The sequence below is a fragment of the Mercenaria mercenaria genome, chromosome 15 (genome assembly GCF_021730395.1).
Source record: "Mercenaria mercenaria strain notata chromosome 15, MADL_Memer_1, whole genome shotgun sequence".
Lineage (NCBI taxonomy): Eukaryota > Metazoa > Mollusca > Bivalvia > Venerida > Veneridae > Mercenaria > Mercenaria mercenaria.
In genome coordinates, this window is record NC_069375.1 from 47,357,930 (window position 1) to 47,383,212 (window position 25,283).

Below are 25,283 nucleotides of genomic sequence, written 5' to 3' on the forward strand. Positions count from 1 at the left end.
GTTGGTTTATTTACGGCCCTGTTGTCGTTTTCTTTTATTTCTTCAATACTGGGATTACATTATGACACATTATACAGTCCCAAGGAAACTGATATGAATGATGACAAAAAAAAAAAAAACCCAGACGTTTCAGCTTCATCAGCACATGACAAGTATATTAAGAAATTTAGTATGAATAATAAATGAAAATACTTCCCGAGTTATATGAAGGAAAATGGACAAAGTATCCATGTATACAAGGACAGAGTCTGAGAAAACAAAAATTAGAATATTTTGTTACGATTTCTGAAGCTTATTTTGCAACACTGTTATAAAATTGCCGTTAAAGATAAATGTTTTAAAGAACTACGAAGACTTGCACACATTAACACCAGGGTAAGTGCGAGTGTTCAAAGACTGACATCTGAGAACGTGCCCACGAATAAGAAAATGATGTATTTAGAACGGCAGGGAATATCTGTCTCTAGACTGAACTCTTATATCGAGCTCCACTACTTTTCGACAATTCTTATTTATATCACATTAATATGTATTCAGTCAAGAATTTTCAGTGATGTTTATATACCAGTTTTAAGTATGGTCATGCTCATATAGACATTTTAAAACTTAAGCAAATATGAGATTCAATTATCTTACGTCGTTCGAATTTTAGGTCTGGATTGCACACTGAAAGGGCATTTTTGGCGCTAGCTAAACATGCTGGCTTATATATCTAAATGTTTAAAAGTATACTAGAACCGAGTTTCATATTTGAAAATATGATCAGTCATAAAATTAACTTTATGTTCGTTAACAGTAAAATCTCAAACTTCAAACTTTATTTTCCAACTTAGGTTTACATCAAGTAAACAAAATAAGCATCATTTTCATAGTTATACAGTGGGTAATGGCGGCATATCATATTTACAAATCTGTATATACTAGGTTTAAAACAATGCACAAGTATTACAGGTAATTACTTAAGGCGAAACACAGCATGATAATAATCAACTGTTACTATATGACATTTGAATATAAATTCAGCTTTACATACACAATAAATTGATAAACAAAACGTATTTAATTGAGTGAAATACATCTTACGAGAATTTTCTGCTTTTGAAGTAAATATCTATGGATAAAATATTTTAGTAAAAGATGGACATTGATAGAATATCTTTAAATTGATATATTATAAACATACATGTAGAGTGATTAAGGTCGCTGACTTCGACTCTGGCGTGTTTTAACAAATACCTACTATTGGCGCCATGCTTGCGCGAAGAAACAGTTCCATCATATTTGATATAAATTTTACAATTACTGTTTATACACTCGGGCGGTTATACGCCCTCGTGAAATTATTACGCCCGACGTATAACCGCCCATCGTGTATAAATAGTGATAAAGCACTGTTTTGCTATAAATTATTTCTTAAATATTTCATATATATGCTATATATATATAAGCGTCGAGCATTTTCCCGATTTTATTCAGAGTATGGATTTTTTAATCAGTGTTAGCTTTTCCTGCTGGAACATACAAAATTCTTCTTTCTTCAGTTCGACAAAGGACACACACCCTGAACGCGCAGAATAACTCGCGAGACGACGACGTACTCCGATGTTATTGTGCAGGACGTGTTACTTCCCTTGTATAAACACTTTCCAAACACTTTGACTGCTACATGCGCCATGAAATAGTGCTTCCTTGCTTACATAAAGGACAAATTAGAATCGAACTAATATAATTTTGATATATAGACCAATACCAATCGGTAACGCCCCCGTGCTTCAATTTTCAGCCGTGATAAATCGGACACGGCGTACGAAACATTGCCAGTCAGACAGCGTGGTTTTAATCAGTAATGAACTGGTGAGAAGAAACGGAACAGTTTCCACCGATGTCCAGTTTTGGTATACACTGTATTTATAAAATGTTCTTATCAGCGAATTCCCACAGTTTATATTAAGTTTATAGTTTAAACTGTAATTTGGCATGACACTCCTCGTTTTATTTGCTGTCCTCAGGTAATTATTATATCGAAATTTTTGAATTACTTAACGGACAAAATTAACAATTTAAAAGTCAGTTTTGACTCTGCTTTTTCATTAACAAAATACGCTTTTTTTTCTAAACAAAACAACTTTAAATTCTGAGAGCGCAAAGTCTATTTATCCATAATTAAAATGTTTATGGATTTAGACGCCATGATTAGAAGCCATTTCTTGATTTTTAATTAGATACATTTTGTCATTTTTTTGCATTTAAGTTCGTACATGCTGTACATGTATGTATATTGATCATGATAAAAATGTAACAAAATAAATCTTAACAGTACTGTGGCTTCAGAACAGTTCTCAGTTCGTTTCATTTTTTCTTCACTTTTTATTTAAATATAAAGCACAAACCTTAGTTCAATAGCCTAATACGATGACGTCCTTATTTATGTAACCTATTTTCATTTCAGTGTGTGTCAGTGCTTTTTACTAGATAGCAATTGTCCCCATTGTAACTGGAACGGAGTATGTAACACTCAGAGTGGAAAATGTACTTGTTATGAGGGATTCAAGGGGACTGACTGTAGCACCGACTGTGGGTGTCAAGGTCACGGAGTTTGTACACAAGGTAAGCATTCATACAGAATTCAATCCAGTTCATATATTCGTGCATTGTCCAAACATTTCTAGAAACTTTTCTACTTTTCAGCGGACCTTTCAAATGTTCTATATTCAGAACTATTTTTTCAATGATATTTTTTAATATGAAAGATTAATGTCAATTTCTAGAAACTTTTCTACATTTGATAATATGAAATAACAATATCCTTGCATGCTGTGCTGTTTGTCAGTTGTCTTTTCAAATGATCATGAGACTGTATTCTCAATTGTCTCATTACCTGTATTGGCACATCATTACATACTCTATTCTCTGTCGGGTTACAATGGTACCGGAAACGTCAATATCTTTTTTCAGTATTGTCAATCTTATTTAGGCTTTTGAACACATTTATAATAGTTACATTACATTTATACGTGTACATGCGTATGTAATAAAAAGGTTATTATCTTTGCATCCGTAAATATGCACTCGTTCTTTAGCGGAAGAATATTGCGCTCCTAAAGTCGCTGCAAAACTCATGCATATTTCCCGATACAAAGCTAATAACCTATATTGATGAAACCGTTTTCATTGTTTCACAAATATTCTATATGTTTTTTTATGGATATTAGGGAGGATGGTGATTGAGGATTTATCTACAGGCATTTATATAATCGCATTTTAACATGCTAATAATTAAACTATAGTAACGCTTCAGTATCCTTTCTGATTTGTTTGGCTTGTTTCAGACAACACTTGTGTCTGTGACTCTGGATGGAAGTGGTCAAAGTCGCTGCATAAATGTGTTTGGGATTGTAGCTGCTCCAATGGTAAGATGACAATACCGCCGGTAATTCCAGTTAGATAATATAACCGGTAATGATTCCGGTAGTATAATATTACCGCCAGTAATTCCTGAAAAAAAAAATATACCATCAGTCACAGTTGAAAGATAATATTACCGCCAGTAATTCCAGAAAAACTATTACCGTCAGTCACTGCGGAAAGATAATATTACCGCCAGTAATTCCTGAAAAACTATTACCGTCAGTCACTGCGGAAAGATAATATTACCGCCAGTGATTCCTGAAAAAACTATTACCGTCAGTCACTGCGGAAAGATAATATTACCGCCAGTAATTCCTGAAAACCTATTACCGTCAGTCACTGCTGAAAGATAATATTACCGCCAGTAATTCCGGTATTATAACATTACCGTCGGACATTCCGGTGTTAAATAATAACGTGATTGCTGTAAGATAATATTACTTCTAGTAGTTACAGGAAGATAATATCACCATCAGAAATTGCGGTAAGACATATTGCATTTTATTATTTTATTCAACTCATATAATAAATTCAGTATGAAAAAACACTCATGTAATATCCTCTATTTATTCTATATTAGAAAAAAGTTCTCATGTTTATTAATCACACTGTTTGATGGGTTATAATTCTTATTTACAGAATATTGGAATTTTATTATATGTATAGGAGTTCAGTGTATTGGTCCTGGTGTGTGCGACTGTGTTCATGCATGTAAATACGGCACGTGCTGGAATGGACAGTGTGAATGCTGGGAAGGATACAAAGGGGCCACGTGCAACGTTTTTGATAAAAACATGTTCGTTATAAAATTAATCTTACTCCTTGTCATAAATTTAATTTTACGCGCTCAATAACTGTCATGCGGTTTGTTTTGCAGCAGAATTTGTAATTGTCTGATTGGGTACTATATCACCTCGCATGACATGTTTTTACCTTTCTCCATAGACGTTTTTTGTACTCTCCAGTTGGATACGAGGCTCAGGATTGTGTCTCAAGAAGCCAGTTCGTAAGCAACGTGCTATTGTTTAAAATGATGCACACATCTTTCGAAACTGCCTGTATGTTAAGAAAAAGCAGAATCGGTATTAGTCAATGGTGTTTAACTATTTACTATTTCACCAAAATCACCACTTTTCACCACAAAGCTTGTACTGTTTTTCATTGATAAAGGGTATTTCCTATAAAATGAATTGTTTACAGAATGATGAATAGAAATATATCTGTGGGTATGAATCTTGGAGGACTCTCGTACTGGTCGCCAGAACTGAAGTTTGTAGACATCGTCAAACAGTCCCAGGAATGGATCACGGAGCATCACACAACACACCAGTGGGACACACACGAACATGACACAATCACTTGGCGAGATGACGGTTACCCAGCCAGTCTACCAAGTATGTTACGTATACGTCTTCCTGTATGTTTAGATAATATATATTGCAACCCACAACGTGTCAGATCATTAAGTGCTATTTACAGTACAATTGTTACAGATATTTGTAAAAAAAAGGACACTTAGGAAAAGACATTTCCGTGTTCAATGCTCACTTTCGGCGAAAACATGGGAATGTTGATTTATCACGCAAACATTGACTTTGATAATGCATATGTAAGTGCAAAACTCTCCAACAACATTAATCAATAAAATCCGACCATTTGAAATCAAGTGTAAGCTTAGGTATGAAATAGGAAAATAACATGGGGTTGATTGTTCTCATGGTTTTTGTATTGTCGTTGAGTATTTAGTGGCTGTTCTATACTTGCCGGGAATTGTGTATTTATTTTTATGTTTGCAAAACCTTGAATAAATGGAAATGTACACCTTTTTCCGTTTCAGGTGATATGCTGGTCGGAAAACTGGTCTTACGGGCTAGCGCAGGCACTCATGGCCCTCAGGGGAATTTTACACTGTTGTATGATGGTGATGGAGAAATAGGTTTTAGTCTTGTCAGATATACCATTCACTACAATGGCAAAGGTTCTCCGTTTTGGTTTATTTACAAAAGAAAACAATATTGCATATATTATTAAAGTTGTAGGCATACGCCATGTAAATTTACGCTAATGTGTGAATTTCCTCCAAGAAGTATACCATGTACCGACTTTATTTAAAAGTAAAAAAAAAACATACTTGTATCAAACTCACCTAGAGGTATAAGAAGTTTTAAAATCTTCAAAAGTGACTTGATTATAATACAACAAATACATGCTATTGTGTGTCACTAATGAGAAACTTAATATACAAATATTTTATATTTTAGGTCGCATGCTTGTGGAATTTCATGAGGGAAGCGGAGGAATTTTCATTAAAATAATGAGAACAAACAGCAAAAACCCAGTACACAATATCAGACTAATATTGCCTGGATTTGAAGACCGGCATGAGTTGTTCCCCTTCTATCCGCCATTCTTGGAGAATATCAAACGCTATTCAGAGTTAAGGTTCATGGATATGCTGCATACAAATGGACACACGGTGATATACAACTTTTATTTATTTTACATCTGTCTCTTTGGTAGCGTTGTAGTTCTTCACGATTTTATCTGTATAGATCTAACTGTTGTTTAGATTTTATAACGTTTATAAGTTATCTTTCAGCATTTGCTTAAGTCTAATTTGATATTTCATTTTCAAAAAAAATTAAGATATGGATAATCCCACGTATCAGAAATAGTTTGGTCAGTACCCCTAGACAACACCTAACAGTCTTGCCTACAGGTACGGATCCGTACCGCTAGACACTTCCTTCCTTTTTATGTGAATACTTGATAATTTTTCTGAACTTTTACTTCTATGCCTAAAGCTCATTTTTGTCTTTGTGCACTATGTTCAGCCTGAACCCACCACATGGGACACCCGAAGGCTACAAAACTTTCACACACAAACGGGCACTAAAGGTTGCGCAATTGAATACCTCATCCACCTCACAAATATTGTTGGAGCGGATCCGTGGTTCAACCAACCACATGCAGCAGATGATGACTTTATTAGGCACTTCGCGAACATGACAAAGGCTTCTCTGAGACCAGAGCTTAAGGTAACAAACCAGTTGTACTGGTAAGAAGATACGCAAATTGAGAAGCTAAGGAACAGCCGGAATTTCTGTGTGACTGAATCAGTTTCTCAACCTATCTGGTCTACGAAAGGTCGGTGGTTCTAACCACGTGCCCTAAAGACACATATGGTCTATTCCATAATATAAAACTGGATTGTCGGCATATGACCTAAATCTGTGCCTGTGTGACATAAAACTTAACAAAACAAATGAACCGAGAAGTTAGCATTACCTCAACCGCACCTCATTTTTATATCGCTGTTAGTTACTGTATCATGTATAAACAACTGTCCGTTCCTGAGCCATGTATATATACAACTGTCCGTTACTGAATCGTGTGTATACAGTTGTCCGTTACAGACTCCTGTGCATACAGCTGTCCCTTACTGATTTCTGTGTATACAGCCGTCCGTGACTGATTCCTGTGTAAACAATTGTCCGTTACTGATTCCTGTATATACAGCTGTCAGTTTCTGATTTCTGTTTATACAGCTGTTAGTTTCTGATTTCTGCTTATACAGCTGTGCTTTTCTGATTTCTGTCCATACAACAGTCCTTTACTGATTCCTATGTATACAGCTGAGCGTTTCTGATTCCTGTGTATACAATTGTCCATGACTGATTCCTGTGTATACAGCTGTCCATGTCAGACTGATTACAGAGTATACAGTTGTCGTGACTGAATCCTGTGTATACAGCTGTCCCTTACTGATTTATTTGTATACATTTGTCCATGACTGATTCCTGTGTATATAGCTGTCCGTGACTGACATCTGTGTATACACTGTGCGTTTCTGATTTCTGTATATTCATGTGTATACAGCTTTCCTTGACAGATTCCTGTGTATACAGCTGTCCATGACTGATTTCTTCGTATACATCTTTCCATGACGGATTATTGTGTATACAACTATCCGTTACTGATACCTGTGTATACAGCTGTCCCTTACAAATTCCTGTGTATACAGTTGTCCGTTACTGACTCCTGTGTATACATCTGTCCAGGACTGATTACTATGTATACAACTGTCCATAACTGATTCCTTTGTATAAATTTTTCCGTTTCTGATTCCTGTGTATACAGCTGTCCATGACTGATTCCTCTGTATTTGTGTACAGCTGTCCATGACTTATTACTGTGTATACATCTGTCCGTGACTGATTCCTGTGTATACAACCGTCAGTGACTGATTCCTGTGTATACAGCTGTCCGTTATGATTCCTGTGTATACAGCTGTCCGTTACTTATTCCTGTGTATTCAGTCGTCCCTTACTGATTCCTGTGCATACAGCTGTTTGTTTCGGATTCCTGTGTATTCAGTTGTCCCTTACTTATTCTTGTGTATACAGTTGTCCGTTTCTGATTCATGTGTAAACAACTGTCCATGACAGATTCTTGTGTATACAGTTACTGATTCATGTGTATACAGCAGTCCGTTACTGATTCCTGTGTATACAGCTGTGCGTTTCTGATTCATGTGTATACAGCTGTCCGTTAGTGATTCCTGTGTATACAGCTGTCCGTTTCTGATTCCTGTGTATACAGCTGTTCTTGACTGATTCCTGCACGTACAGTTGTCCGTTTCTGATTCCTGTGTATACAACTATCTGCTACTGTTTCCTGTGTATACAGCTGTCCTTTACTGAATCCTGTGTACACAGATGTTTTTTTCTTCTGATTTCTGTATATTCGACTGCTCATTTTTTATTCCTGTGTATATACAGCTGTCTGTTACCGAATCATGTGTATACAGATGTCCATACGAATATCAAATTAAGTATGCAGAGAGAAAAAGCTGAACTAAGGCTTAGAAAGTCTCTTAAGATTCAAGTAATCTTAAATGAATTTTTTCTTTCTTTAAACTTACATTGAAATTTTCTCTCACATAACCTTTTTACCAAGGTTCATTTCAACAGAATTTTAGAATTATAATCGTCTTTGAGAATGATTCTGTCAATCAATCCGTAACTAAATTATGTAAAACTGCAATTATAACCAAAATATACCCAATGTGTGATAATGCAAAGTGATCGCTAAATAATATAAAATATTTCAGATGTATATTGAGTACTCCAATGAGGTGTGGAATGGCATATTCCAGCAAACAAAATATAGTAAGCAGGAAGGAATGAAACTGGGCCTCGATACACATGACTGGAAAGCTGGACTTAAATTTTATAATAAACGCTCCACTGAAACGGTCGATCTATGGAAGGCCGTAAGTGCACTTTTAACTACTTATAAAGGAGATTTCTTCGTACAAACACATTATGAAAAAAATCGTACATAACGTTGATGTAGCATTATTGAACGTTTACTGCTCCTGTCGGCATGTTGTTCGTGTTTTCAGGTAATAGCTATCTTAAGACAGTATTCTATACAGAAAATTCGAGGGAAATATCTTAATTTCATTTTGTCCGTCGACCTTAGGAACTCTTTAAACTAACTCTTATAACATTCTTTAACAATACTGTATCACAAATATTATCACAATTTTTGTAGAATTTCATACTGTGTCAAAATTTTTGTAGTATTTCAAAAATGACATCATTTTCAACTAAGTACATTAAAAATAATTTTTAAACCAGGAATAAATTGCAACCTCTACAGTTTTATAACAGTTTTTATGCCAAGTTTGGCTAAAAGTATAGCAATTTTGACAACATTAAAGAAAATCTACCTTTATTATAATGTTTCAGTCATTTTGTGTTAAACTTTGTACATTATACATGTGTATTAAATAAAGTCATGTAATCTAGCTTTCTTTTCAATGTCCAGGTATTTGGAAGTGACTCGGACAGGCTAATTCCAGTCTGGGCCTGGCAAACGGGTTACCATGACTACACGAGGCAAGCAATCGTGGACTTGGGTACAAGAGCGTCTCATTTTAAGGGGTTAGCGATAACTGGTTATTTTGGATGTGATCATGTAACGAGTCAGTCAAAGCATGTAAGTACATGACTATCACTTATGCACGGCAACTAAATATTAAATAGTAAAATATAATGAATATATAATACAGGTAAGAAATACCTAATATATGAACTTTCTACTAGATTTATTTTTATAATGATATTCAAGAGTCGTATATCTTTTCAACGAAGATAAAACTTGAATTAACATATGTGCACAGGTATCCCTAAAAAGAGTATACGGGGCCTTCGTGGCCGGGTGGTTAGGATCTCTGACTTCAAATCTCTCGGCCCTTACAGGTGTGAGTTCGAGGTTTGCTTGGGGCGTAGAGTGAAGTAAGCAGAATTCTTCGTGTGAGGAAACCATCAAGCTGGCTTACGGAAGGTCGGTGGTACTACCCAAGTGCCCATCAAATCAAACAATGCCCGGAGGAGCACCTGGGGTCTTCCTCCGCCATTAAAAGCTAAAAAGTCATCATAATTATGATCTATAATTATAAGAGTGTTCTTGTAAGAAGTGCATATCGTTGTTCGTTTGGCCATTCGTATAGAATAGAATATTTGTATCATTGCAATCTGTACAGTGTAGGCTACTCAAGGGTTGCATTACCGAAATACATTTGTATAACAAAGACCTATTTTTTATTCCTATACACATGCAGACAATTAACGCCAGACCAAAATTGATGACAGTATGATGACTATTTGAAAAAAAAATGTTTGAATTACAATTTATTTACTTAAATCATGTAATTTATCTTTACAGGACATTACACAGCTGTCAATGGCGGATATACGAGCTCTGTGTAAAAAGGATCTGCCAAAGAGTATAAATGATTTTCATTATTTCATGAATATGTCGAAGGTAAGTAGCTACCTATGTACAGACGGAAATATTTCAGTCTCCCATAATTATACCAATGATTACAATGTAAAATGTTTTCTTACAAGCGTATGAAAAAGTCACAGAATGTTTAAAATGAACTTGAATACGGAAGTAACTAAAGAAGTTATTAAACGCGCAATGTAAGAAGAATTAAGGGAAAGATACAATAAAATTCTTGTATAGACTATTTTCAATATATTTTCAAAATAAATGAACGACTTTCACGTGTTTGTATCGTTAGACATACAACCTGAAACTGTTGATGTACGAAGGCGGACCAGGATTAGAGAGTTCCAGAAACAATAACGCCACAGACCATGCAATAGCTTTCAACAGACATGATCTGGCAGAGGATGCTACAGCAGACGTTCTAGAAGCTTGGTATGACATTGTTACCGCGGATCCATATAATACCCATCCAGGTATACTTTTTCTTCGAAAAGACCACCTCTGTTTATTTTTTTGAATCTTTTTTTCGTTTAGATTTTCTTTATTTTGGAGATTAATACTTATGTAAATTATTCCAAGAATCAAACTAAAGTGACAGAAATTCTTGTATAATTTTAACAAGGCTCCTTCGAATTTTAGTGTTATTATTTGCTATATCAGCTAGTATAAATAAGAAATCATATTCAATATATCTAATGTTATATAACCGTTAACAGTTACAATTTACCATTGAATTGATTTCCAGTCATGTTTTTGAGTTCTTTACACAGAACAATTACTTCTCATGAACAGAGTGTGCTATTATTTTGGTTGTTCCAAAAGGTCATATTTTTATATGTTACTCAGTCTTTAATTCGATTATTTTATCTCCTTACGTCTTTTGGTAGAAATTGTAGAGACAAATATATTTTTTGACAAGCGCTTCAGAAATAATATGTAACTTTCTTTGAAGGTGGTTTATTTAACTATTTTGCGTCCGTCAGTACATATTCAAAGTATGGTAGCTGGGGCATGATGGAGTTTACTGGTCAGGACCCTTACACTTCGCCAAAATATTTGGCTGTTCATAGGTAGTTCGATATAAACTATTTTTATAAATAAATTGAGTGCTCACTAATAAATTGTAGTTCAGACATAGAACAATGATATTTTTCTGCCTCTGCCTCCAGTTTCAGGGTAGGATAATTCTTTCAGATCTTTTTAAGGAAGGCAGTGTATTATTGCCACAATATACATGTATTTGTTTCTTTTACCTTATACTGTCTTGTCTACGACATAAAGTCAACAGATATGTATATGCTTTCATTGAAATCAAATTTATTCATAGTTGAACGAAATATATTTTGTTTTAATTTTCCATGTGTATATGTATGATATGATCCAGTGAGTTATGACAAACTTTCCGTCCGGCATGAAGTTATATAACTGAGTAACGAAGTCTCTGTAACATTTGTTATATTTTAGATACATCAATCGCCATTTTAACAACCAATACATGGGTCCCGCTTGTAGCTTTGTTCTGTTCAACAACACTGTGTACGGTTGCTATAGACAAAACAACCAAAATGTTCATTGCGGAATGTCTACGGACCATGGAACACATTGGACGGTTAGATAATATTTACTGCAAGCAATTTATTTTCTTTTTATGATGTTATACCAGTCAAATCGAGTAGCAAATATCGTTTTCATTATGTCTTTGAGATTTGGGGCATTCGCGACATAAGCAGCGCATAAGCAATTGACCTTTGTAATGATTTTGCGCAATGCGCTTTTATACATTTTTATAATGCAGTTAAGTAGGCCTCTTCTTATTCGTAAAAGAGGTTTTGGATTTATAAAGCAAGACTTATTTATATGGCTTTCACTAACAAAGTTTACTTTCTTTAAGTTTACAAAAGGTAAATGTATGTGTGCATTGTTTACGGTTTCAGGCGAATGAAAAAAGTCAATTATTGTCAAATTAGATAAATAAGATATCAAATATTATGTATATGTTATATTAAGTTGTTGAATATGAAACTTAAGATAAATGTACTACTGGCTAACGAATATTTTATTTGTTTTGATAGTTTGTCTGAGATATATTAGATCTAAATTCATGTTTGAAGATATGAACAATTTCTTGATATTATATCTGTCTAAACACCATATCTGTCTAAATATAAAAGTAATGTGTTAGTGTGTATAAATAGTATTGTGTCGGAGGTTTAAAAATACATTACACACTTAACACATTGAAGCTAGGTACAGTATTAATGAGTACTACCATAAAAAAATATATATATTTTTAAGTTTATTTCTTTTTAAGAGGATTTTCTACATTTAGAGTAATTATCTAAAAATAAGACATTTTAGTGAAAGATGCACATTGGATATAATGTTTACATTATTCTATATTTTAATGGATTACAATTATTACAGAATTATCCCTTATTGTCCACAAACACTAGTGCACTCATCTTGGATGGATATGACGTCATAAATCACGCCATCTTTGTTCGTAATGTTGATGACATTGCTGTTAATACATTTTACACAATGGATACATCACAACAATATCTTCAGTGGAAAAGGTATTTGTGTTTCCTTTAAAGTTGATATTTATTTGAATACCAGCACTTCTTAGTAACTGTTGGGCAGCAAGTTTACTTACTAAATCCATAACAATAACTTGCCAAATACGCAACATTTTTGTATTCTGAAATTCATTTAGTCATTAATTAGATCTAGTCCTTAGCAGGTGTTATTACTACAGATACTTATTATGTCAAATCATCTTGCAACCTGTGGTTTAAACTATCTGTCATTCTCATTGTAAATTTGCCTCTTTTGTTCCTGAATGCCGAATAAATGCTTATTACCACCTCGGTAGCCTATTGGTAGAGCGTCAGTTCGAATACAAGAGGCTATGGATTCGCTCTCTGCATGATACTAAAGGCACGAGAATTCATTGCCTTGCGCTCATTATTAAAAGGGACTGGCTTCTCTATTCACGTATCTTCGTGAACAGATACTAGCAAGCCTTATTTATATAATTACACTGTAGAAACTCGTTTCACAATCAACATGAAATAAAATAGTTTAACACTCATTTCTCCTTATTGCATGATAAAATTATAAACATTTACCCTTTTTTTGTCTTCAGTCTAACCTTCTCTGACTACTACCGGCTTGTGTCTCCGGCCACGGTCCGTCGTCGTATGACAAACGGAGATCATCATGGAATAAATATTAATCAACTAGATTGCAACTAAGCCTGTTTGCTTTGAAAATATTCCGTTATACTTACGAATAAAAGCTTTTGTGAATATCAGTCACAGCTTTGATAATCTTTGCATAGACAACATGCCGCATCATTCCAGAACAAGACAAATGTTGATAGATAGCTCTTTACTCTCGATATACAAACGCATACCTAGAGTTTATTTTCTCTTATGAAGTCATGTACATTGTTTGTTGTATTTCCATTATGATATTCGTTCTTACGAATTGTAATACTTTGTTTCAGTATTTTTCACATGAATGATATGACCTCCTGTTTACTTCTTGGGTTTGTTTACGTAATTGAGCAATCAGAACGGAGTAAACCTTAGGTGGGGTCTTATTCCATTATAAGTTATAATACGTTAACCTTATTCCCAGTAAGGTCCCTGTACTTTTTAGCTCCACTATTCGGAAAATGGGGGAGGTGGGGGGGGGGGCTATTCTACTCGCCCTGGCGTCGGCGTCGGCGTGACCTTTCTTGGTTAAAGTTTTTCGGCAACCTTAGTTTTACTGTTTTCTGTCATATCTTTGTTACTATTGCTTATATCTTACTGTAACTTCACATAAACATTGTCCTGTATACAAACAAAGTATGTGTAGGGGCTGAGCCCATTATACCCAAGGTCAAGGTCACCAAGATGTTATACTTAGGTTATTTTTAAGGTTAAAGTTTTTCGGCAACCTTTGTTTTTCTGTCATATCTTTGTTATTATTGCTTATATCTTACTATAACTTCACATAAACATTGTCTAGTATACAATCAACGTATGTGTAGGGGCTGAGCCCATTATATCTAAGGTCAAGATCACCAAGGTGTTATACTTAGGTTATTTTTAAGGTTAAAGTTTTTCGGCGACCTTTGTTTTTCTGTCATATCTTTGTAGCTATTGCTTATATGTTACTGTAAGCTCACATAAATATTGTTCAGCATACAAACAAAGTATGGTGTAGGGGCAGGGCCAATTATACCCAAGGTGAGGGTCACAAAGTTATTATACTTTGAATTATTTTCATGTTAAATTTTTTTCGAAAGCTTTGTTTATAGACATATCTTTGGTACTTTAAAAGATAATGACTTGAAGTTAAAAACATTTCTTTATAATCATCATCTGCATGTGTGGTTACAAACCCCATAACTCTAATTGTATTTTTGACAGAATTATACCCCTTTTATACTTAATTATTTTGCAATCTTTGCTTTCTGGATATAACTTTAATGCGATATAAGATAAAGATTTGAAGCTTCAAATGTATCTTTATCATCATCATCTGCATGTGTGGTAACTATCCCCATAACTGTGATTTGTATTTTTGAGCAAATTATGCCCCTTTCATACTTAATTTTCTGGACATAACATAAGATAATGACTTGAAGCTCAAAATATATCTTTACCATCATCATCTGCATGTGTGGTAATAATCCCAATAACTCTAATTTGTGTTCTTGACAGAATTATGCCCCTTGGTGTATCTTCCTTTTAAAGTAGAAGTTTCTCTCTTAGCTCTTGTTTTAATTTGTGGTCTCTAACCTATAAAAGAATTCTAACATCTACGAAAGGATGAATAGAACAAAATCTGACAAACGTATATTCTGTACTATATTACCGAAATTATAGTGTATAATTGTATTACGTGTTATAATTATCTAAATGTTTCATGCCAGAAAAAATCAGTTGGAATATATTGTGCATATTCCCCAGTCAATTGTTCTTGCTTGTTCGCCTTTTTAATCAATATACGCTTTGTAGGTCACGGCATTTTCTTTTTACATTATCTCTTTTGAATGAATATCCGCCAGACCAGAAAGAAAATGCCATAGTGCAATGTAATGCCCTTCATATAGATATACGTTGAGACTATATTAACTTATTTCAAACGTTCATGGACAGTTCGGCAAATAGGTATTATACATATTGAAAAATGTTCACGGTCCTACAATAAAACTCCAGATGACGTCGTCTTAGAAATGTTTCAGAATGTGAAATAATACAGTGGTGCACATTTGTTTTGCTTATTTAGTCTAAAAGTAACACATTGCACATTCATGTTGCATACACATATTTAAACGTACACGTGTAGCTGAAACGATGTTTTTCATATATTTTCACATCAATTAATCAGAATATATATTTTAGTTTGGAAGGGAATGTTAACAAAGTTTTTCTATAAAGTTTTTCTACGATAACAATCATTGCGAAAATTTGACCGAAGATAAAAGAGAGCTTGGTAGTAGTATAAGAAAACAGATTTGAGCCGCGCCATGAGAAAACCAACATAATGGCTTTGCGACCAGCATGGATCCAGACCAGCCTGCGCATCCGCGCAGTCTGGTCAGGATCCATGCTGTTCGCTTTCACAGCCTATAGCAATTAGAGAAACTGTTAGCGAACAGCTTGGATCCAGACCAGACTGAGCGGATGCGCAGGCTGGTCTGGATCCATGCTGGTCGCCAACCCACTATGTTGGTTTTCACATGGCGCGGCTCATTTATTTATACACAAATACTTCCTATTTCTTTGACTTATAATGTTAAGTGGCTACACTATTTAATACTAAGATATTTAGATTCGTAGGAGCTGGGTGGTATCTCATGGCCATAATGAAACAAATGAAAGACGCTAAATAATCTCTTCACATTCATTTTTTATTATTGGTAGTTGCTTCAGACTAAATGTGAAGGAATTTCAGTCATGCAATCAACCTGAAAAATAAAGAGAAACATATTAGACGAGACTGCTGGCATAACAAATGGCCAAACCATTACGAAAGAACTGTGGTTTTAGTATAGCATGTATTCATACCAAGTCATATAGTATATGAGCAGTTAGAATCTAATAACAGTATCCGATCTAACCATTTAAAAAAACAAGGCTGAACGTCAGGGTGATTTATCATAGAACACTTTATAAGAATGCCAGGTTAAATAATGTGTTCCGCTAAACGGCCTAAATCAGGTGAACTTGTGTCTGTTCAATGGCACATTACATGTTTCACTTTAGATGCATAATTGGTATACTATGGTTTAACAGTCGCAATTGAGTTTAATCCATAGTCCATAAAGGACATTGATGGATAAAAACGGACAATAACTTGTCTATTAGAAAATATAAGCATTTAATGCTATTTGTATACATACCAATGATATTCAATGGATTATTGTCCGTTGTACAGTTGATATTGCAAAAATCTGTGTCACAGCATTTGGAGCACACTGGAACGTTTCTGTTTGTCCTCTCCAAAGAAGCGGTCGCTAAGGACCGTTTTCTGTCACTACACATCTTAAATACATATAAAAGTTTTAACACTGTTAGAATTTGGCCATAATTCATTAATCTGTAGACACATGTAACTGAATCTGATATGTTTGGTGCAATAGGTTTAGACAGACTGTGTTTTAGGAACTAGGCTTTTCCTGTTGAATACTCATCATTGCGTTTTTTTCACTTTCCCCAACACCCCTACCCTTTTATCTACCCCTTTCCTCCCCTTTTTGTAATTTGCGTATAACTAAAATGTACTTGTTGTTGGAATTTAAACAACCCGTATACCATATTTTTCCGTTGCAGTTTCTTTTCGTTGCGGGCTTTCTTTCCGATGCGTTTTGGGTGCTCTGTGCTTCCGGGAAATCTACCCTTACCATTTATCTTTTAGAAAACCATTTTGGTTGTTCATTGACTTAAACATCAGAACAATTTACGCTGACTTTTAACTACAGTTTGAATAACTGAAATTGTTTAAAGTCTCAACGTTAGCCTCTGCCTTTTCATAATTTCTTTATTCGTGTTGAATGTGTTTGTCCGTTATTTCTACCAATACACTGTAGTCCAGTTACCTGAGCGTCCGTACAGCCCATGATGAAGTGACTGTCGTCGTCTCCCCACTTGTACTTTTCTATCATGCATATCTGGAGGAAATATGAATCGTAATACAAACAGAAAACAAAAAACACCACTCGTGGTCCATTTTCCTCCAGTGGACACCATGCGATATAGCTCATCCCATTACAGTAATTGTGAAATTAACCTTTAGCCTGCTGGTGGCAACTCATTCTACGTTTGCGACCAATGCAGACCAAGATCTGTGCAGGCTGATCATGATCTCTACCATTCGCTATTCAGTCAGTAAATTTTCAGTGAACACCCCTTCGAATAATAAATGGTATTGCCCAAACTGAAAGGTAGGCCAGTCCATTTTAGAAATTAAGCTGGGTAAGGGTTAAAAGTGAAATTCTGACGTTGCATGCTGGTATTTATGCTTATACTGAAAGGTTCAAGGCTACACACTTGCCTTTATTTCTGAAATAAAAGTTAGACATTTTATAAATCAGTGACAAAAATAAGAGAAACCTAGATTAATATTGAATACAGTTAAGAGAGTGTAACTTATTTGCACTTGCCTCTGTTACGGAACAGAGCTGCACAGTTTCACAAACATCATTTGCACCCTGATGCCGACAGTCGAAACAAAACGGTCCACGATTTTCAAGGCCACGTAAACCTACAATTAAAAAGTAATTTTTCATTAAAAATGTACAGCGGTTCGTTTTTATCAACAATGTGCATTAATGTTTCTATATAATCATTCATTGTTTTCCTGTTTGTTTTGTCTCCGGACTACAAAATGGCACGTGGGGGCTTCCTTGGCAGAGTGGTTAATGTCGCAGACTTCAAATCACTTACTCCTCATCGATGTGGATTCGAGCCTCACTTAGGGCTTAAAATCATTCATGTGAGGAAGTCATCCAGCTGGCTCACAGAAAGTCTGCGGTTCTACCAATGTGCCCGCCCGTGATGAACTATTGACTGGAGGGACACGTGTTGTCTTCCTCCACCGTGAAAAGCTGGAAAGTCGCCATATTAAACATAACTGTGTCCGTGTGAGAATGACACTTGCATTTGAAAGTGACTCGGACCATCGACAAATAATTATTGTGCAAAATTTTACCCAGTGTAAAAAATAGTTAGACTGAGTCTTCGGTTTCTTCCCGTGATTTCGAGGTATTTCTTTAATTTATTTATTTGGACCATTTTTGTTTGTGTGTTGGAATTGGGTTGGAGTGGAGGTAGAGGTATATATTTTATCAAAGAGTTATTATTAGTTTTCTCTCATATTTTATCAATATCAAAGTTAGATAAACACTTTGTAACAGACCAGTTTTGTTACCGCCGAATTACCAGTTTCCTTTTGTTACTTGCAAAGGTTAACTTATAAATGAATTACCAGTTGCCATAATAGCGTAAAAATAATGATATTTTTAAAGAGAATGTAAGCCGCCTAAGGTCGAAGAGGACAGACATTACCACTATGACGAATAATAACCAAAACTCTTCACTACATATTTAGACAAATTGTTACTTCGAAGAAAATAACAATCACAAAAAATTCGAGAAATGAAAACAATCAAAATCACCGAGGAACAGAAATACCACAGAATTGAACACAAATAGTTTTACCGTGAACTACCTAAGGTCTGGAAAAAAAAACCTGCATTTTCTAAGAAAAGCTTAATCAAAAAGTATAATTATGGGGAAAAGGACGCCAAGTTACACTTGCTCCACCTTTTTGCTAACGTGTAATACTAACGGCTTTCTGGTTGATCAAAAACTTTTCCATTATACTTGAACCTTGTTCACAACTGTTTACAACTGTTTATTTGCTACAAAATGACCATAATTGCTTATTGAATAAAAAGTACACGATTGATGGTACGCTTACCGTCATCTCCACACCCGTATGTGTTACAGTAACTGCCATTACAACATTCCATACAACCATGTTGCCCATGTGCAGTACACCTCTATGGAAAATACAAGTACCAAGTCAGTTATAGACAAAGCTGTCAACAATTAATTTGTTAGGTTCCTTTCTATTAATTTGACCTGTTTAGCAAAACGTTTCCCCATTCTAAACTTCCTTATGCTTGAATAAAACGTTAAAGTTTTAAAGGTGACAGTTTGTTGACATTAGAGAATAATCCTGACCATCCCAAGATGATTGTATATGTTTTTGTATAATGTTTTATGTTTTTATGACTATATTATTTTTACTAAACGTTCAATTTGTTACTATTTTCATAAAATTTCGTCAGATGGTTTCTCTTTTTTTATCCAATACATTTCTTCCCGTGTTTTCAATCTCAGATTTAAGTTACTTGTGATCATCACCTTATTTTGTCGTTATAAACTAGGGAATATAGCATTGTAGCTCGTTTACAAGGATTTTACACTATCGCCTACTTACGTGCTTGTCAATGCAGCCTGATCTGTACCTTATAGTATTCAAGCTTTTGCTGTAACTTTGCACGTAGCAAACCTAGAACGATAAATTGACCCGCACCATTAGAAAACCAACATAGTACATTTGCTACCAGCATGGATCCATAGTCTGGTCAGGATCCATGCTGTTCGCTAACAGTTTCTCTAATTGCAATACTGGTCGCAAATGCACTGTGTTGGTTTTCTCATGGTGCGGCTCAATTTAGGCAGTGAATACGAATACTCTCACACGTATGTTCTCAAGTGCATATAAAAAACAAAACAACAACAACAAGAAAAACATCAATATTGCTTACCTTGTTCATAAATCTGTAAAATATAATTTTATATTACAAGGTGCATAGCTGTACTTATTTAAATATGAATCAAATTGCATATATATGCCGTTGCGGTTCATGCAATGTTAAATTCTTTGTAATCGTATAATTATACTGAAATATCTATCCTACTTAACAAACTAATACACTACCACTGCAAACGAGGTGAAAATAAGGATAACACTGTTGCTATATACTGCAAGTCAGCTTCTCCACCTGCTGCTTACATGCTTATTGCACACATAGCCTGCTAACTATTTATATTCATAATGGTCAAACCTGGTCTTGTCCGGAACACGTTGTCACCTTGTCACAATATTTAAGATGCGTCATGTCTTCGCAGTTGAAACAATGGACACCGTTCCCTACAAAATAGTCACCTTGATGTCGACAAGATAATTAAAATTATGCAGACGATCAATACGTTTGAGAACTAATTACTGTTTATCTTGGAGATCAAAAAGCATATTTGTAAAATCTTTATATCAGTTTAAATTACCACACATATTCAATTCTTAAATACCTAACGAGGGATATTTTAAATGAAGCATCGTTTACACCTGTATAACTTGTATAGTTATACAGGTTTTCATGAAGCCGTTTAATTGCAAAACATTTGATACAGATGAATTATTGGTAATGTACTTTACGGATTTGGTAAGGAAATCAAAGGTAAAATTTACTACTTTACAAAACATTTTTTGTGTCTTTCAAAATTTTGTTAACAACATCGTATGGTTGAGTCATGTACCTATTGGCTTGTAGTTTATGTGCGAACCTAGTCCTTGGCCTTGACCTGGATAGCTGACAGTGCTGTTCGTGTTGTTTCCTTGGTAACAGGCTGAAAAATACAAAGTCTGAATTTATATCATCATCGCTGTACATATTTTAACATCTTTGGAAGTGGAAAGGACAATGCTTGTTGTTTTAGTTATATCAAGTCAACTTAACTTTTAAACGCCACTGTATGGTAGTGAAATTGACATATTTGCAATACCTGTATTTGTCAACGTTAGTTTCAGTGGTATACCGTAAGCAGCACTGGCGCTAGCCAACCCATAGATAAGTGCTCCAAACCTGGCGTTCTTCGCATGGTGAAGTCGATGAATAGTGGCTTGAGAAACATCAATGTAAAGGGTTGTGTATTCATGCAAGGGTGTGGAAACTTGAATTCGCTTAGCAGTATCAATTGCTGTTCTGCTTCCATCTAGATACAGATCCGGAATATCAGCAGTTTTGATGGTCACTGCTAACGTGTTTGGTGCGTAAACACCCTGTAGGGCAAAGTTGTACTCAGACTGGAACTGTGTTAAGGCTTGGGCTGTCATCATAAATGGGTTTTCCGAGTACATAATGACCGAGATAGGTTTGTCCGCGAGGAGTATCGTTGGCTCTTCGTAGAAATGTTTCTCTAGCGGCTCTCCTTCGTTGATAAATGTTGAGGTATGTTCTGAACTATTGTGGAAATTAACCTCTGTGTTGTCGTTGGTAGCAAAAATTCGTACGTAATAGTTCTTTGTAGGAGGAATTGCAGGTATGATAAACTTAAAATCGTAAACATCGGTAGGAAGCATCTGTTCCACCAAATACTGGCAATCACCTACCTTCGCTGGCACTTGAGCGCAAGAAGCACCGGAAATTACCGCCACCGGTTTGTCACTTGTAATAATCGCACCAGTGACGTCACTTAAACTTCTGAACAAGTATGTCTCATACTTTTGAAGTTGAACTGATGTTCGTCCGTTCGGTGCGGGAGAAAATGTTTTAGGGAAATCTATATCTACAGTAGTATCACTGTCTGTGCCTACTACAAGAAATTCACTGAAATAGTAATTTCCATAGAGGTACGGCGGATAAGAAGCTACGTTGTACTTTGTCGATAAAACATTGCGTGGCACAAGAAGAAATCCTTCAAAATTGTTTCCATTTCCTAACATGACAGCGGCCCAGATCGGTGCATTAGAATGCAGTTCAATGGCTTTGAATTGTGTTCCATTAGGTTGATGCGTCCCAGTTACTGCTATTGGAATAGTGGTATGTTTTGTAAAGACATAGTGCTTATCCAAGTTCAATGAAGGGGCGGTTACCCTCACATCTGCACTACTAGTAGTTGTCAGTAGAATTTGAATACTTGTTGGGTTTCCGTATGTCCCAGGGATTCCAAATATGAAGTCTGTTCCACTTGTTGCTGTAATAAAAATTACAAATTAGTAAATAAAGATCTAACAGTTAATAGGTTAAAAGACTGGCCTATACATGATGTTACTAAGTAATGAGTGGATATACGAGACGAGTATTTTCCTTTTATAAATATACTTCTTTGTGATTATAGTATTACTATAGATTTAATACATTTTCACACTAGGTTTTAATCTGTTGTTAAAGATTCATATGATGAAATTATGGTCAATCCTCTGTCAAACTGAGTGGGTTTTTTCAAGACTGGCTCAACTTGAAGAGCATTAGAAAATTACGCATTGTTTCCGCATGTAAATTCTTCAGACAACACCTGGTACTGCGTGTACTTTAACAAAAACTAAGGCCGGATTACTTCTACCCTATATTATGGCATAATTTGTTATTACTTATTTGTAAATTACATGTCAGTGATTGTATGATGTTTACGAATAACTTAGAGCAATTATTGCATATTTAAATAAAGAGAAAAACATAAATCGTCAAATAAGAAATAATGTGCAAAGTGAAGTTCGTCTGAACTCACATTGTTTATAGGTCGGAAAATATTTTACTTACATTTCACATGACATTGGTCAGCAGCAACTACTGATCCGAACAGTAACACTAGAAACTGCAACAAAGTACAAACAAAAATCAATACAACTCTCTCGCCCTCGCTCTCTAGCTCGTTGCTTGAACAGAACTATTGAAATTTCATTCAAGAATACAATGACTATTTTGTTTAGTTTTGCCAACAGGCAAGATGTACCAAGTCAAAACGTTTGACAGGATGTATTTTTTCAGAGCTTTAGAAGTCGACCCATTACCACGCCGAGTTTAGAGACTAGGAGCAAAACCTAAATGGATAATATTGGACCAAGTTTATTAGGTATTTATAAAAAGTCTGTGACTTTTACAAATATTTGAATTATGGACTACTGCCTGATATGACAGAAGTTTGTTTTTTGTGCAATACCTCAGTCTGAGTAAAGTACTTCTAAACGAAGATCTGAGAATGACCCATTCACATTCGTCTTCTGTATATTTTGAATTTCCGATATTGCTATTTTTATTTTCGCAAATCTGTTTTTATTTGAACCAATCAGACGACTTGTTTCAACAAGCATTTGGCTGTACCATCAAAATAGCGTCGAATGTCAAATGGTGAGAAGAATGTGCAGTCAGGCCGGAGTTCGAACCCGAGACCCCTCGCTTACAGGGCGAGTGCCCTACCGACTGACCTAACCGGCTGTCTAGCACCTTACGTGAGCAAGCCCGTATCATGAGATGATTTTTCTCAAAACACAAGGGCGTAGTCGCGATGTGGTCGTCATAAGAATTGTAAAGATGAAAAACGCAGGCTAAATATAGATTTTTTAAACTTCTACGTTCACATACAAAGTGTTGTAAGTAAGGCTCTGATTGGCTAGCGGAAGGGTAGTCAGAACGAGGATATCAATAGCACGTCTTCAGATCCTAAGCGTAGCGTAACTGGAGATGTACTTTAGTCAGATTGTGCAATACCTAAACTCATGACCAATGGTATTTCTTTCCATCAGTTGATTTATCAGTATATTTCATCTTGTGAAATTTCTTCGGGTTTTACATTTTTTAACGAAACCGTCTGTTTCTTGACAAATTTCACTTCAGAAAATTTTATAGTTTCCCCAGAGCATTGTTTGATTTGATCTTTACGCATTTGTTTTACAAATTTCTAATTACTTAGCACTTTAGTGTCAGTTTAAATCCATTTGTAGTAATTATACATGTTTTTCCATGAATAAATGTAAAATAATGCATTTTCAATGTATGGTAGCACCTAGAGTCACCTAAGCATACAGTAAAGTTTTAGCGGAGTTGTCTCCATTACTTTCGAAATATTTCACCCAGGAGCATTTTTTGCAGTTCAAATAACCCTTTCTCGGAAATAAATTTTATATTTCTTTTTTCTTTTTTTTTTTTTTTTTTTGATATTTTGAGCTTTAATGCAGTATTGCCCACTTGATAAAGTTAAAATGCCTACCATTAAGGTTTCCATCATGCGTCACCTTTGCACTAAATGATAAAGCGAAGTAGCGAAGTTCATCTTATACATTTAAACTGAGATAAGAATCTTACGTAAATTTGAGGGTTCATTAGGGATAATATAAAGCTGAGGTATCATTAAGGTTAATGTAAGCTGAGGTATCATTAAGGTCAGTGTAAGCAGAATGATCCTCAAGGATGTTATAAAGCTTTGGGGGAGGGGAGGGTCATTAAAGGGCAAGGACATTATCTAGGTGTTTTTCTTCATTTCTTTAAACTGTAAAACCGCCATTAGTTTAATCTACAAATTATCAGACGCAGTGGGAAGGGCTGCTTATAATGTTGGTATAACTTAAAGTCCAATCCATTTGCTATTTTCATACTTTTGTATTAGATATGTGTTTATTATGTATATAGTGAAGATGCAATAAAATATGATTAAACTAAAACTAAAGGACAAGGAATACCTGTCAATATGTCAATTGCAATAATTTCACATGAAAGCCATCATTACGCCTTTCATAACACTGAAAGAAATTTTAAAATTGAATCACTATTTAGAAAGATATGGCAGTTTGAAATTTAAGAAACTGTCTGATCATGGAGGCAGCCATTTTAGTGTGTTTATGAGGTCATTTACACACTGCTGAATTCTGCAAAATTAATTTCATATGTTTCTTGAGTGTAAGATATCATACATGGTAATTTCTTTCATTATAGCTGGAAAAAGTAGAGAAATCATTTTAAAGAATTAAGTAAATACAGTTCAAAAACGTATCTAGAAATTTAATAAATCCGCCATTTTGTTTTTTGTTGCCAAGGAAACAAAATGACCGCCATTCTGATAAAATATTGAAATGCTCATAACTTTCTCATTATTAAACCGATTTTGAAAATTCTTTCACTTCTTTAATTGATTTACAAGATTCTAACAAAAGGAGTTAACATAAGAAGAACATTGCCTTTCCCTTTCCAGAGCTGAGGGATCAATAAGGATAATGCAGAGCTG

General features: G+C 35.0%; 2 protein-coding genes across 2 annotated transcripts; one reads left to right on the forward strand and one right to left on the reverse strand.

The window, feature by feature from the left end:
• Nucleotides 1-1,868: 1,868 nt before the first annotated feature.
• Nucleotides 1,869-13,528, forward strand: LOC123561405 (uncharacterized). The gene is made up of 16 exons (XM_045353757.2): nucleotides 1,869-2,009; nucleotides 2,450-2,607; nucleotides 3,330-3,410; nucleotides 4,075-4,204; nucleotides 4,609-4,802; nucleotides 5,246-5,386; nucleotides 5,670-5,884; nucleotides 6,243-6,446; nucleotides 8,522-8,683; nucleotides 9,244-9,414; nucleotides 10,144-10,242; nucleotides 10,505-10,685; nucleotides 11,165-11,282; nucleotides 11,677-11,821; nucleotides 12,637-12,788; nucleotides 13,361-13,528. The coding sequence occupies exons 1-16, from the start codon at nucleotides 1,978-1,980 to the stop codon at nucleotides 13,467-13,469; spliced, it is 2,292 nt and encodes a 763-aa protein (XP_045209692.2). The 5' UTR covers nucleotides 1,869-1,977; the 3' UTR covers nucleotides 13,470-13,528.
• Nucleotides 13,529-16,102: 2,574 nt separating this feature from the next.
• LOC123552458 (IgGFc-binding protein-like) lies at nucleotides 16,103-24,354 on the reverse strand. The gene is made up of 11 exons (XM_045342131.2): nucleotides 24,273-24,354; nucleotides 22,826-22,880; nucleotides 21,069-22,259; nucleotides 20,823-20,912; nucleotides 20,351-20,436; nucleotides 19,720-19,791; nucleotides 19,195-19,276; nucleotides 17,876-17,976; nucleotides 17,312-17,383; nucleotides 16,616-16,757; nucleotides 16,103-16,180 (listed from the first exon to the last, which is right to left on the reverse strand). Exons 1-11 carry the CDS (start codon nucleotides 24,288-24,290, stop codon nucleotides 16,176-16,178), a joined length of 1,914 nt encoding a protein of 637 aa, XP_045198066.2. The 5' UTR covers nucleotides 24,291-24,354; the 3' UTR covers nucleotides 16,103-16,175.
• Between the last annotated feature and the right edge of the window lie 929 nt (nucleotides 24,355-25,283).